Consider the following 13,124-nt stretch of genomic DNA (forward strand, 5'->3'; position numbering starts at 1 on the left):
TAAATCCTTTGCATGGCCTTGTAGGCCCTGCATAATGTAGGCCCTGCCCATGACTGGCCTCATCTTGTATTATAAAAGTCTCAGCCGCTGCCTCCCTCCATCCTCCCCTCCAGCTACTCCTTCCTCATCTGGGCCTCACTCCTCAGTCATGCTGTTCCCTCTACCTAAAATGCTTTTCCCCTTACCTCCTACCCATCCCTTCTCACTTGTCTTTCAGATGTTAGCATATGGATGTAATGTCAAGTCTCCCTGTTATATGATTGTATGGCATTAATCACAATGTATAAGTATGTATTTATTTGTGTGATCATTTGATCAATGTGTACATCCCTCTTTAGTCTATAAGTTCCAGGAAGTTTGGTGCCTTGTCACACAGTAGGCATACAAAAAAATTTTCACTGATTGGATTTTTAAAGAGGGAAAGGAGAAAAAGTAGAAAAGAACTTGTATCTGAAGAAAATTTTTTTAATGTGTAAGCTAAAAAGCTAAGAACCGTAAAAGGTGAGAATAGAAAAAAAATTAAAGGGATCTTGAGTCACATACATACAAATACATATAGTATATTAGAGTCCTTGGTAAAACCCACATGTTTAGCATTTATGAATGTCAAATTTCAAAACCAGCTTTCTGATCAATAATGTCAAACCTCTATAACTGAGGTACTCATAGCCTGTGCTATTTGCTCATGATTATCTAAATAGATCTTGTATACAGATCTATATGAAATAGGCTGCCTATTTTCTGACATAATTGGAAAACAGGCTATACTGCTTAACTAAATGTTCTGGTAAATAGAGTCACGTTACACATATCATACGCATATAATCCATAGTCCATGAATTTGATTACAGTAAACTGTATGTAACTCTAAAACTCAATTAGCCATAATTGAACCATTGATGAAAACATGTAAAGATTGTGCAGCACTTTTGTGATCATCATTATGGATACCACTTACCATTGCACCATGCAGACTCTAGAATCTATCAGTAGCAACTACAGGAATCCTCACAATAGAAAGCTGGGTGAGCTGAGTTTTGCTCAAATACGTAGAGCATCCTGTAGTAATTCCAAGTTCTGTGGGATAGAGGTCAACTAATTCTATTAGTAAAGTCTATGTGCTAAATTTGTTTAAGAAATACATATAGGTCATTAAAATTTTATTATCACCTTAACCTTTTGAAATCCTTAGCCCTCATATATGTATTTACTTTTACACTGTTTTAAATGTTTGGTTTTCAGAAATGTGCTAAGATTGCCATTTCAAAAGTACAATGCCCCACATTTTTACTTCTCTGTAAACATTACTGGAGTTTTACAACACACTTGTGTGAGCCTTGATGACTGCTTCCACTGTGCAGATGAGAGAGGCTGAGGCATTAGGCTGTTTCTGTAAGTTTTGCGCAGACAGCCCCTGAGCCGGTGGACAGGAGAGCCTGAGACAGAAAGCGATCTGTGTCTTCACTGCAAACACATCTTGTCTGCATCTGTAGTCTGGGGGGGTGGGCCGGGGTGGGGGGCAGATCGCGAGACCAGAGTTGGCTTTTCACACTCACTACTACACTCCCCACGAGGAGCTCTTTGTGAAATGTGCACATAAATAAAAAGGGTATCGAGGTGATTACTAGGATGAATTTTTACTGCTCTGAAATGCCTGAGTCTGCTTAAGGGCAAGAAGAGAGATTAGTTGGCTTTTCGAGGTCTTTCTAAGAGTTATAGTTCTATCCAGTGAGAGATTCACGGATGAACAATAAAAGTGTTTACCTTTCTTTTTCTTTTCTTTTTCTTCATAGATCTATGCAGTTCGATCAGTTGTTCCCAACAGAAGCAATAATGAAATCGTCCTGGTGCTACAACAGTTTGATTTTAATGTCGATAAGGCAGTGCAAGCCTTCGTGGATGGTAAGTCTACAGGACCCCCAAACCTGTTAGAACTAATGATTCTATATCTTCTGTATTTTTTTCCTCAAATGCATTGAATATCAATTAGTTCCTAATAATTTAATTCTCATAAAAATATGCTACACTTTAAAAACACATCTATGTACTCCATAAGCGCAGAATTTGGGATTTCTTTTTCCCTCATTAAAAAAAAAAAAAAGATTGTAGCTAGTTTCCAAAAGATACCTGTTATAATGATACTAATTCCATTGTCCACCCCTTTACTTGATGGTGTCCTTATTCATGGAGGGTAATGTGCTTCCTGATTTGGAAGGCCTCCTCAACTCTTCAGCCCGCATAGTTCTAAGTGGCCTCATTGACTGCCATCCTTGAACTCAGTGCTTACACAGTCTGAGAGGACTGGTTTATTCTTTAATATCCTTAGTTTTTTATTTTGAGATTGCCTAATTAATCAGAATATCAATTCATCTTATCTACCTCTAGAACCTTTTTGCTGTCTAAAAGAAGAATTGTCTTCAGACAACCCATTGCCAGTGATGTTATAGAATCTAAAGTCTCAAGAATATGTTTATCTTATAACCTACTCCCATATATTTTCTGTAAATTATGGGGAAGTTCTCCTCTCCTCTCCTATTTGAACAAGTTCCATTTATGAACAAAGATCTCATACTTGTCTTTAGTTTCCATATGTCTTCCTCCCTGGTATTAGTTTCTCTGTCATAAATACAGACCAGCTAAACATAATCTGATAAATAGGGTCAGGGAAGACCTGTCAGCCCATTTCTCAGTTATAGCCTGTTCATACTTCATTTGCTAAGGATGGTTTGATTTACTTATTTTCCTAGGAATAGAATAATTTTCCCAAGGTTCTGCAAGTATAATTGCATTTCAGGCAAGGTCCTAAAACCAGGCAATACTCTCACATTCTGATATCTACAATCAAGGTTTAGGGTTCTAATTGAATTTAAAAATGATTGCCGTTCAAAATAGACCTGCAGGCAGACCCATAGTGAGTAATTTTCCTGTTTTTTTTTCTGCCTCATGTACTAGCAGATACAAAATTTTGAGTCGTAAGAAACAAATAGTAGAGAATCTGATATTAATCTGATTTGCAGCAAGCATTTGGTGCAATTTGTCTCAAGAAAAAAATTTTTGGAAATCTGCACATCCTGGCTCAGATAAACTCTCAAGATTCACTTGCCAACATCACTTGCATGGAAAAAAGCTTTAGGAAAGGAAAAAGGTTATTATCCCCATTCCTCCCCACCCTCACTTGGATTGAAGCCCCCACATTCCCCATCATGAAAGTTTTTATTACAAAGTGACCCTGATGAAATGCACAGATGCCCAGGAACTGAAAGACTGTCATCAAATCCATCTGTATTTAAGTAACGTACCTTGCTTGTCCTTGAAATTGTCACCTTGTCAGTGTTGAGATCTCGTTAGAATAACTCACTGATTGCTGAGAAACGTTGGTTGGGGACCAATTGGAAAACTTGTTTAAAAACCACTGAGATTCAAAAATATTTGTCAGGATCACTTATGAGGCATATTAAAAGCACTATCTCCGAGTGGCTTCAAAAGCTCTGAGCAGTTTCAGTATAATTAAAATTTAGTAATAACAGTTTCAAAATTTGCTGTGAACATGAATATTTCTCCTTCAGAATTACTCTCTAAAAGCTCATTGTCCAAATTGCAAACAGAATTTATGTCAAAATATGAAAATTAGAGGAATAATTGAATATCGCACTTAAAGCAGTAAGCAACTCACCTCCTTTCTCTGATTAAAAAGAACAGTACTTGACACTTTCTTAAAATTTAATTTTATTTGGAAAACTGAAGTTTGGCTGTAAGTAAGAACTACCCTAATGATTATTAGCCTGGATTGACTAACCAAGGAGCCTAATAAAAGTGACTTCTTAAAGTTCTTCAAAAGGAAAATACGGTGAAACATTTATTCTCTGGGCAAATGAGAGAGAGACCAGCTCAGTTAATAAAAAGTCTAAATTATAACTTACTTTTAAGTGCAGTCTTATTATTTCAAGTACATGTAACTCAGAAAGCCTAAGAGGGGCACTGAATTGGAAACTTTGAATAGATAGGAATAATTAGCCTGTCTAAACATTAGTCAAAGCAATATGGCCTTCTCCTTATCTAACAGTGACAGTGGACTCAATAATTGGGACCCTACTAATTTGAAATTTGTTATAAAGACCAGCCTGAAGTTTATCTTCGTTTAGCCAACACACTCATTGTAGAGAACTATTAGTATAATGAGATTGTATGAGAAGGCTTAAAATTGTTAAAAGAATACATTTAAGAGCTACTCTTTTAGAAGTACTTATTTGTATGAAAACAACCCATGTACTCATTACCAATAACTTACTGTTGAAATGATGCCCTGCCCAGTTGGAATGAACGGAGAACTTTGTTAGACCACGTGGAGACAGTTACCGTAGCTGATCAGCGGTAAACATGTCTTTTAAAATACTTTACAGCTTAATCAGTTAGGCTTTCCCTCTCTGAGCCTGTGCATGGCCACATACGTATGTGAACAGCATTGAGAAAACCTGGGATCGACTTGTCATTCGGCAAACTTTTTTTTGTTTCCTAGCAGAAGCCTTCCTTTTCCAAAGAGCCCATCCCATCCCTTTGCGAGGTGACAGCAAAACCAACATCAGATAATCTGTCCTCCTTATCACGTTGCAAGCTGTGAATATAGTGAGTGGAAGGCAGGGAAAGAGCAGGAATGGCCACACAAAAATTGATTCACTTGGTTAATAATATTCAAAATCCCATGTTTGGTCTGGAAGATTACAGGTATTTTGATTCATATATCAAACAGAACAATTTTAATTCCACCTATGGCAACGCAGCTAACAGAACATTCTCAAGATATATTTCATTTTCTGTAAGACAACATAATGATAAAAAGGTAAGCTTCATGTAGTGGGGCTTTAATACTTTGATAAAACCAAGATCATGCAGTGAATTAAATGAAAATCTGGAAATAAAAAATGAAACTGGCATTTTTATTAAGGTAGGATGTATCAAAACAAATGAAAAAGCCAAAAAAAAAAAAATCGCTGCCAGGATGGAAAGACAGCGATGAATTCTGTGTGGTGTTTTATTACATGAATATGTGTTGAAGATTCTTTGTCTTTGTCTAGGCAGTGCAGTCCAAGTTCTAAAAGAATGGAATATGACGGGGAAAAAGAAGGTAAGATGAATTTCGGTTGTAAATTAATAACGTCTCCAATCAAAACCTTCAGGATTGTTACCATTTAAACAAGGTTACCAATTTTATGCCTCTTCCATATATGTTGATATGTATACACAGAGGGCTTCCAAATTCAAGGCTCTCTTCAATTACCAGCCAGCCTTACTACTAATGCCCTTGTTTTCTGTTTGAGTGTTTTGAACCACCAGGTGTGCCTTAGAAGTCCCCGAGTTTTTCTTTTTTCAAGTCTTAAGGGGAGCCCAGCCAGGGAATTCAAAGGATTCAAGACGTTAACTTGCCTGAACATATTCCATAGCACAAAGGAAAAAATTAGGGAGTGTTTTAGAGAGACTTGAAAAGCTCTAAATATATTTTTGCATGTTCTTCCAACTGAAAGAATCTGTCCAAGGCTGCCCTGAGATACTTTTTTTTTTTTTTTTTTTTTTGCTGAGTTCTACATTCGATCTTTAACAAAGGAAGAAGAAAAGAAAATACCTTAAAGTCATAGTAAGTCAGGGACCTGTTTTTCCTTCTTGACAATCCTGGCAAACCGCTCTTTGAGAACAGAGAGAAGGAGATTTTACTCTGCTCAATTCAAATCATTTTGCTTTCTTGGCAAGTCACAAGGAGTTGGGCTTCTGGGCGCACATGAGGTGTGCCTGTGAACCCTGTGGCCCTCTGTGTCCAGCATGTGCCTGCCTGATCTTGTGAGCATCTGTAGAGCGCACTAGCTCCAACAAGGGGCACCACCTTTGTTCGCCGCCTGCGACCTGTTTGATGACTGTCGCAAAAAGTCTAATTCTCCTTTCAAAGTAACTGCTTCACCCATCCCCATTATTTCCCAGCCGGTTCTTGTGTTCTGGGCATCCCACAGTATGATAGGCCAGTCCCCCCTTCCCACCAAAGGAAGATCACAGGCCTGCCAAACAGGTTTTAAGCAAACAGAAATCAGCATCACTTTCATAAAATCCTGAGATGACTGAAATTACCCTTCCTCTTTCTTTCGCACCCGAATTTCATGGGAATAGGAAGAATTACCAGATTTTTTCTTTTTTTTTTTTTTTTTTTACCATTGTGAGTCACCCTCTTTGACAGTCTCTGCTTAGCTCAACTCGTGGCTTCCCTGACGTCTGTGCCAGATGAAGATGATTCGCAAGTGATGGAAAGGCAATATTTACACGTCCATGGAAAAATTTCAGATGTGTGGTTTGGTTATCAAGTTTCTCTGATGTGAATAAAGAAGCAGACAGCAGCTGCGGACCCAACTCACTACTGAGTCCCCATCTTAGAGGTTCATTGAGAAAATGGTCTCCCCAGCCCAGCAGACACAGAGCCTGTGTGGGAATCTGGGCCATTAGCCCTTCCCTTCGCCCTGTGAATGGCTTCTCTCAGCTCGAGAAGCACTCCTCTGGGGAGTGATTGTGGTTTCAAAGGGGAAGAAAGGGAGTGGGGAGGAGAATTAAGAGAAAACAGTTTCAAACCTTATTGTTTTTTTCTTTTCAAACGTTTTGGAGAATAAAGCCAGGCTGATGTTCAGCGGGAACTCCCTGCTGCAGGGGCAGGACAGGGTCTGGGCTGGTGGGTCAGGCCTGCACCGTCCTGAATGTTAACTACACGGAGCACCCTGTGGGTACAGACCCAAAGTCAAGGAAAGCATACAACATAATTGGGAACATCTTCTTAATTTCCTATATATTATTATGTATTGACCATTAGGGCACTGTAGGAGAGGTACAGTAAAACCCTGGCCATATTGTGATCATCGGGGTCCAAAAAAATTTTAATGGTTTAAAATGCAGGGTTGTGCTACTTCCAAGTAAATAAAGTGAAGCCTGGTAATGCTGTTTGACCAGCAGCTGAGAGATCCAGGATTTCAGCTGCACAGTCCAAATCCAGGGGCTCCCAGATCAGTTTGGCATGACTTTATAGCAGTTGTGTCCTCCAGCTGACATATTCCCGGGGATGATGATGTGTCCTGTGGCCGCCTTGCGCTCCGTGCGCAGAGGCAGCAATCCCAGGAATCTCCTGGTGGGTCGGTGCCTGTCTCAGAGACCCATCCTCGACTTTGGGACCTGCCTTCTATTTCCTCATTTTGTAAGGCCTTGTGGCCTTTTTTGTACTGATTCTCCTACTCAAGCTCCTGTCCTCCTTCAAAGCAGTTCTCGCAAGACTGTATATTACCCTTCATAATCACAAGGCTTCAATTTGCTTAAATAATATTTCAGCTTTTAAGCCATTCCCTGCTGTTTTTCCCTTTTAAGGGAACTTCTTTTGTATACTGTGTTCATGAGGTAAAAGTTTACACAACTTACTGTGAGAAAAAAGATACTTACATCCATGTGGGTGGTCAATAAAGATGTAGATGTTTTCCCCCATTCAATTAGAAGGGCCAGAAAACAAATAAGATAACACACTTTATTTTGATCTCTCAGGTTCACCTTCTATCTCAAGGGCCTGAGCTGCATAATGTTAACTTCTCATTTGTTTCTCATTCTAGAACAACAAAAGAAAAAGAAGCAAGTCCAAGCAGCATCAAGGCAACAAAGATGCTAAGGACAAGGCAGAGAGGCCCGAAGCAGGATCCTTGCAGCCACCGCTGCCGCCCCAGATAGAAAACGGCCACGTGAACGGCTGTGAGAAAGACAACTCGTCCACAGATTCTGCCAGCGAAAAGCCGGTCCTTATCCCTCGTGAGAAAAAGATCTCGATACTCGAGGAACCTGCGAAGGCACTCCGTGGGGTCACAGGTCAGTAATTCTTACATAAAGTTGCTTAGGAAGACATGGAAGAGAAGGAGGCAGAAGGGAACCCACGGAGGCAGTGGCGGCCGCTACTGATACTGTTGGAAGAGAAAGGTCTTCCTTCCAACAAGGACTCAAACATCTTCCCACAGGAATGGGGCAGGGGAATGTTACGGGGCAGAAGGAGAAAGCTCAGCATAGCCCTGCACTAAGGGGATAATCTTGTCCAAAGAACGTAGTTCTAGTCTGTATTAGGATCATCAGGGAAACAGAAATCCCAGTTAAAAGAAATTTTCTTGCAAGACACCTTTGCTGGGATAAGGGAGGAATAATTAGTGATAACAGCAAATGTTATTAAAGGGTAGATCAGATGATTTAAACTCCTGGTATTTTGTATTGTGTGACAGAACATAATCTTCCAGGGTGTTAGCATCTGGAAGGTTAATTATTTGTACTATAGCTATATCTTAATCTACAAAAGGCTACTTTTTAATCAAATTGTATGACCTTAGGTACATCATTTCATCTCTAGTGTCCCATTTCCTTTCTGTAAAATAAGGAAACTGTACCAGAATGTACTAGACAGTGGTCTCAACACTATAACTGAATGCTCCACTTTTATAACAAATCCTAAAATAAAAATCAGAGAAAATATAGTCTATCTAGAAACAGAATTTCAGTAAAGCAAAAAATATAAGAAATCTGGAACAACTAAACTAGAAAACCTTATAAAATGGTCAGATATTCACACCCACTTATAATGAAACACTTTGCACTTAAAAGAAAACAATGGTCAACAGGACATTGTGGACACTGTGTTTTTGTTTTTTTGGTTTTTTTGACGCGTGAAGCAAGAAAGAAATAAGCCTGTTTGTATATAGACCTAGAATCACTCTGAAAGCAGCTACTACAAATGCAGGCTGATGCAGGGACGCTGGTTGCAAGTCAGATATCATGACCGCATGTGTCATTGGCTGTGCAATTTTCCAAATGCTGCAAAGCTTTTGGTCAGTTCTGAACACCATAAAGTACAGTCTTTTCTTAATTCACCCCGTATTAAATCCTGGAAATCCATAGGAGAATTGTACAAAAAATACTTTGTGTTTATATGTAAAGCATCCAAGAGGACCTGAGAAAGTTCAGGACACAGGGCGATTCTTTGTTGCGCAGGATTCCTGTGATTGTAAGTCACCTAACTATGGGTGTAGGCCCCTCCACCCCACACACAAATTTTTAAAAAATGCCTCCTAATTCAAAATGCCTGGCAGATCCCCTAGCGAGGACCACACCACCCAGTAATTCCTGCAGTCCTTCTTTTAGTTATAAAATCCTGCACTGATCTACTCAGTGACTCTCTAAACTCCTCTTACATGCTAAGCACTGTGTTGTTAAGCCACAGTAAATTCATAGAAGGATATGGTATGGTTGAGGCCCTGCAGGAATCGCTTTCTGTTATTCTCGAAGAGAAGGCTGACTTTACAGTTTGGGAAAGAGAGGTGCTACATCCATGAGTGATCCAGGGAGGGCTCATGGGAGTCACGGTAATTGAAGGACCCATAACCTTGAAGCGGTAGAAGGTATTTGGAGGGTTAAAAAGAAGTAGAAAGGACCGAACTCCACACCCTCGTGTACTGCAAGTCTGCAGCCTGTGAGGCAGCGCTATCCTCTGATCAGCCAAAAATGAGCAAGAGGGGCCCTGCCTAGGAAGAATTCAGCCCGGCAGAAGAGACAAATGCAAACAGACCATCTCATGGTGACGTGGTGACGTGTACCAAACCAGGGCTCCAGTGGGGAAGCATTAAATAACTCACATGCTGTACAACATGCTAGTAAGGTTTTAGCTTGCTCACCAAGCACTGATTTTCTTCCACAAACACATTACCTACCAACTCGATTTATGTAGTGAGCATGGTAATTCAGATGACCCTTAGTGCACAGTGCTTCCTCAAAATCAAACAAACAACAAAAACAGCTTATTTCCATTTAGAATCTAAATTTTCCAGGATTTTTTAAATTCAATTCTTACCATGCCTACAATTTTGAGAATATTTTGATTTATAGTAAGGGCAGGAGAAAGAAATTAATTGAGTGGCAGATTCCCAACCTTGCTTGTTATTGCATTCACATGAATTACTTTCAAAATCTAATTACTCAAGTTGCCATTTTGATATCAATCATAGACTAAAAGCCTAGCACGTATATTCGTTCATTTACTTATAATTTATACTTTCTTTCTAAAACAATTTCAGTAACTCTATCAAGTATATGACATTAGAACAAATTCAATATTGAAGCGCTTCACTTCACAGTGGCTAGCTGCCTTGAAAGTTAAGTACCCACTAGAGGAGTTCTCTGTACAAGGAGGCTTTTGTCAGTTCTACCATGAAACTTTCTGTGAAGCCTCCTTTATTGCACAAAGAGCCATCCCAGGATCCTTTTGGTTTTCTTATGTTCAGCACGAAGGCATTGAAGTACGTCAGTATTATTTGTGAATGTTGCTGGTTCGGTACAAATCCATGCCTCACGTCAATTTTCCTGTTAAAGAATAAATGATGATATGGAAAGACATTAGATATTTTTGCAAAAGGAAGGGAGTCCTCCTGGTTGACCGTTAACTTCATCAGCGGCTCACGTGTTATGATCATACATTTAAAAATGAGTTTGTAACTAGTTAGGTTTTCCTTCCCAAAGATAGTGAAAATTTACCAGGAAGGTGGTGCCCAAACTGGGAAACGGCTTTGAAATGCCCGTCCGATCCATTGGCAGTCCCGAGGCCTCTAACAGGTATTTCACAGATGAGTGTTAGGTCTTGGACATCCTGCACCCCATTTTGAGCAGAGGCGTGGAACTGGAAAGCATGGCATTGATCCTTTAACCCCATCCCCTCGCTGAATTGCTGAGGAAGCCAAAGCATGCCCCCACTCCGGGTTGAGAGGACAAGAAGAGAACCCACACCCCTGGGGTAACTCTTACCACTTTGCCAAAGCCTGACTCAGATCTGTGCAATTTAATGCATGCATTGGAGAGTTGCTGCTGAAACCATGGGCTCCCTGACTCCTAAAAGATGTATAATTGAAAAATTAGGAAAAAGGAATCATAACAAAGCCATATAATGATATTCTGTACTTGACTGGGTTCCAAGTATGAGTGTAAAAGAAATCTCCAGTCTGCTTGCAGTGGAGCATTTATCAATCTTTCCAATAATTAAACTGGCTTAAGGAAGCTTGCCCCGAATGCCCAGCTGGGCAGCAGGCTGTGAACATGTGCAACGTGTGTTTTATCTTTTTATAACACCTTGACATTCAAGATCTCTCTTTTTAAAAAATTTTAAGCAGAATCGTTTTCTGGTAGGGGAGAAGTTAGCTTTAAGATATGTGCAGGTGGTTCAGGGGTGTTAGTGTGACTTCCTACATGAAAAATCACCACCAAAAGCATCATCGTTTCAGGCTGTAAATATAGCACTGTCGAGTGGGACAATGCTGCCTGTCAGCCCATAGCTTAGAAGTTTGGGAGTTTGATTTAAACTTAGTACAAATTTACTCCTTTAAGCCATGGAGTAGTTTTTTCTGTATTTCAGAATTTTTAATAACAGCTCAAATTAGATCTTTTACATAATCCAATCAAGATCATTCTGCGTCCAAGTACAAAGTCAGACGAGTAGATTAAGATTTATTTTTACCCAAAGTAATGCCAAGGATCATGCTTAATCCTGAGGCCCATCTAAATGTCTAAAGCACATTATGACTTTAGGGTTCAACTTTCCTAAGTATTCTTCCTGCTCTACTTTTCCTAAGGCTCTGATTTCTGAAATATTTAGGTGCTTATCACTCTGTAGGCCCGAATAGGAATTCAGATTTCTGTGTTGTCTTCCTCCCACTGGACACAATTCCCATTGAATAGGAAAGGAGCAGGATTATGGGCCACCAACTGGCTCCATTGAGATAAACCTTGGGGCGGGGCTTTTGTCCGCTACAGCTCCTCTTGCAAGCCAGCAGGCTTCCTTTATGTCCCCTCATCTGTTGAAGCATCCTGGGAAGCCAGCTCTTCTGTTACTTGTTACCTGTCTAAACAGAAGGCTCCATGCTGTGTTCACTGACCTCCACAAACCGGACTTCACAATCTGCTCTGTATCATGGAACAGGAACAGCCCCGTCATTTTGCCTTGACAATACGGATTCTCTGTTTTGGCATGGGTCTGGCACAGAGCTGCTTCTCATTCTGCTTCTCATTCTCAGAGTGAACTGAACCAAATGTGACAGAAAGGGTCCTGTTATTTTAGAATGTTGGCTGCTTGTCTCTCATTTGTGCTGATTGTTAAACACACACACACACACACACACCCCTCACCAGACTATGTCACAGTATTTTTATGGTGTGAGGTTCCCTATAGGATTTCCAAACAGATTTTTTTTATGCTGCTGTTGGTCCTAGCCTCAAGATTATCTCTGCTGCTTCTCTAAGCCCTATATTGGACCAGAGGATTAGAAAAGATCAACAAGATGAAAGCCGCTTGCCTAGAACTTTAATAGTAAAGCCAAATGTGTATATTCTGGGATTTCAGCAGCGCCAGCTCTCAAATGGAAGCAATGTAATATTGTAGAGAAGAACCAGGCTTTAGTATTAGGAATGTTTGGATTCAAGTCTTGGCCTTGTCACTTACTAGGTGTGTGACCCTGGACAAGTTAACCACTCTGCGTCTCAGTGTCCTCACCTGCAAAATAGAAAATATAACTCCACTTTACAAGACTGTGGTAAGCAGTAAGTGATTAGCACAGCATCTGGCGTGGAGTAAACCCTCAAACCATTTATCTACTTAGTGAACATTTTTAAGCATCCTGACACATGCCAGGAATTCTTCTAGAGGAGGTAAACAAGGCAACACAGTCTCTGCCCTCATGGAGTTTGTGTACGTTTTTGAAGGTGAGAGGAGATACAAAATCAACCAGAACAAAACCAAGTTACCAAGAGAATTCTGGATTATAATAAATGTTGTGAAGACAGTGAGTAGGAGAGAGACCAGGGCAGGGGTGGAGGGTGTGCGCAGCCGCAAGAGATACGGGCTGTAGTGTCAGGTGAGTGATTGAAGAGGAGACGCTGGGGCTGAGGCCCAGATGCCCCGAAGCAGGGTCTCACACGCCAGCTTGCAGTGGCCTGAGCAGCCCATGTTTTATTTAAACCTTAATTAAGGACTTGAGCTGAAACCCTTGCAGAGTTGTAACCATAGGTTTTTACTATTTTTTTAAATTAAAGATACCACACTT

General features: G+C 40.2%; 1 protein-coding gene across 7 annotated transcripts in view; it reads left to right on the forward strand.

Moving 5' to 3' along the window:
• Positions 1–13,124, forward strand: part of SPATS2L (spermatogenesis associated serine rich 2 like) — a 160,018-nt gene that overhangs the window by 100,422 nt on the left and 46,472 nt on the right. For all 7 annotated transcript variants that reach the window (XM_027589995.1, XM_027590001.1, XM_027590000.2 and 4 more), the window contains 3 exons: positions 1,794–1,902; positions 5,073–5,122; positions 7,620–7,869. In XM_027589995.1, the coding sequence (XP_027445796.1) occupies positions 1,794–1,902; positions 5,073–5,122; positions 7,620–7,869 (409 nt within the window). The remainder of the gene's footprint in view (positions 1–1,793; positions 1,903–5,072; positions 5,123–7,619; positions 7,870–13,124) is intronic.

This window comes from Zalophus californianus, chromosome 3, assembly GCF_009762305.2.
Source record: "Zalophus californianus isolate mZalCal1 chromosome 3, mZalCal1.pri.v2, whole genome shotgun sequence".
NCBI lineage: Eukaryota > Metazoa > Chordata > Mammalia > Carnivora > Otariidae > Zalophus > Zalophus californianus.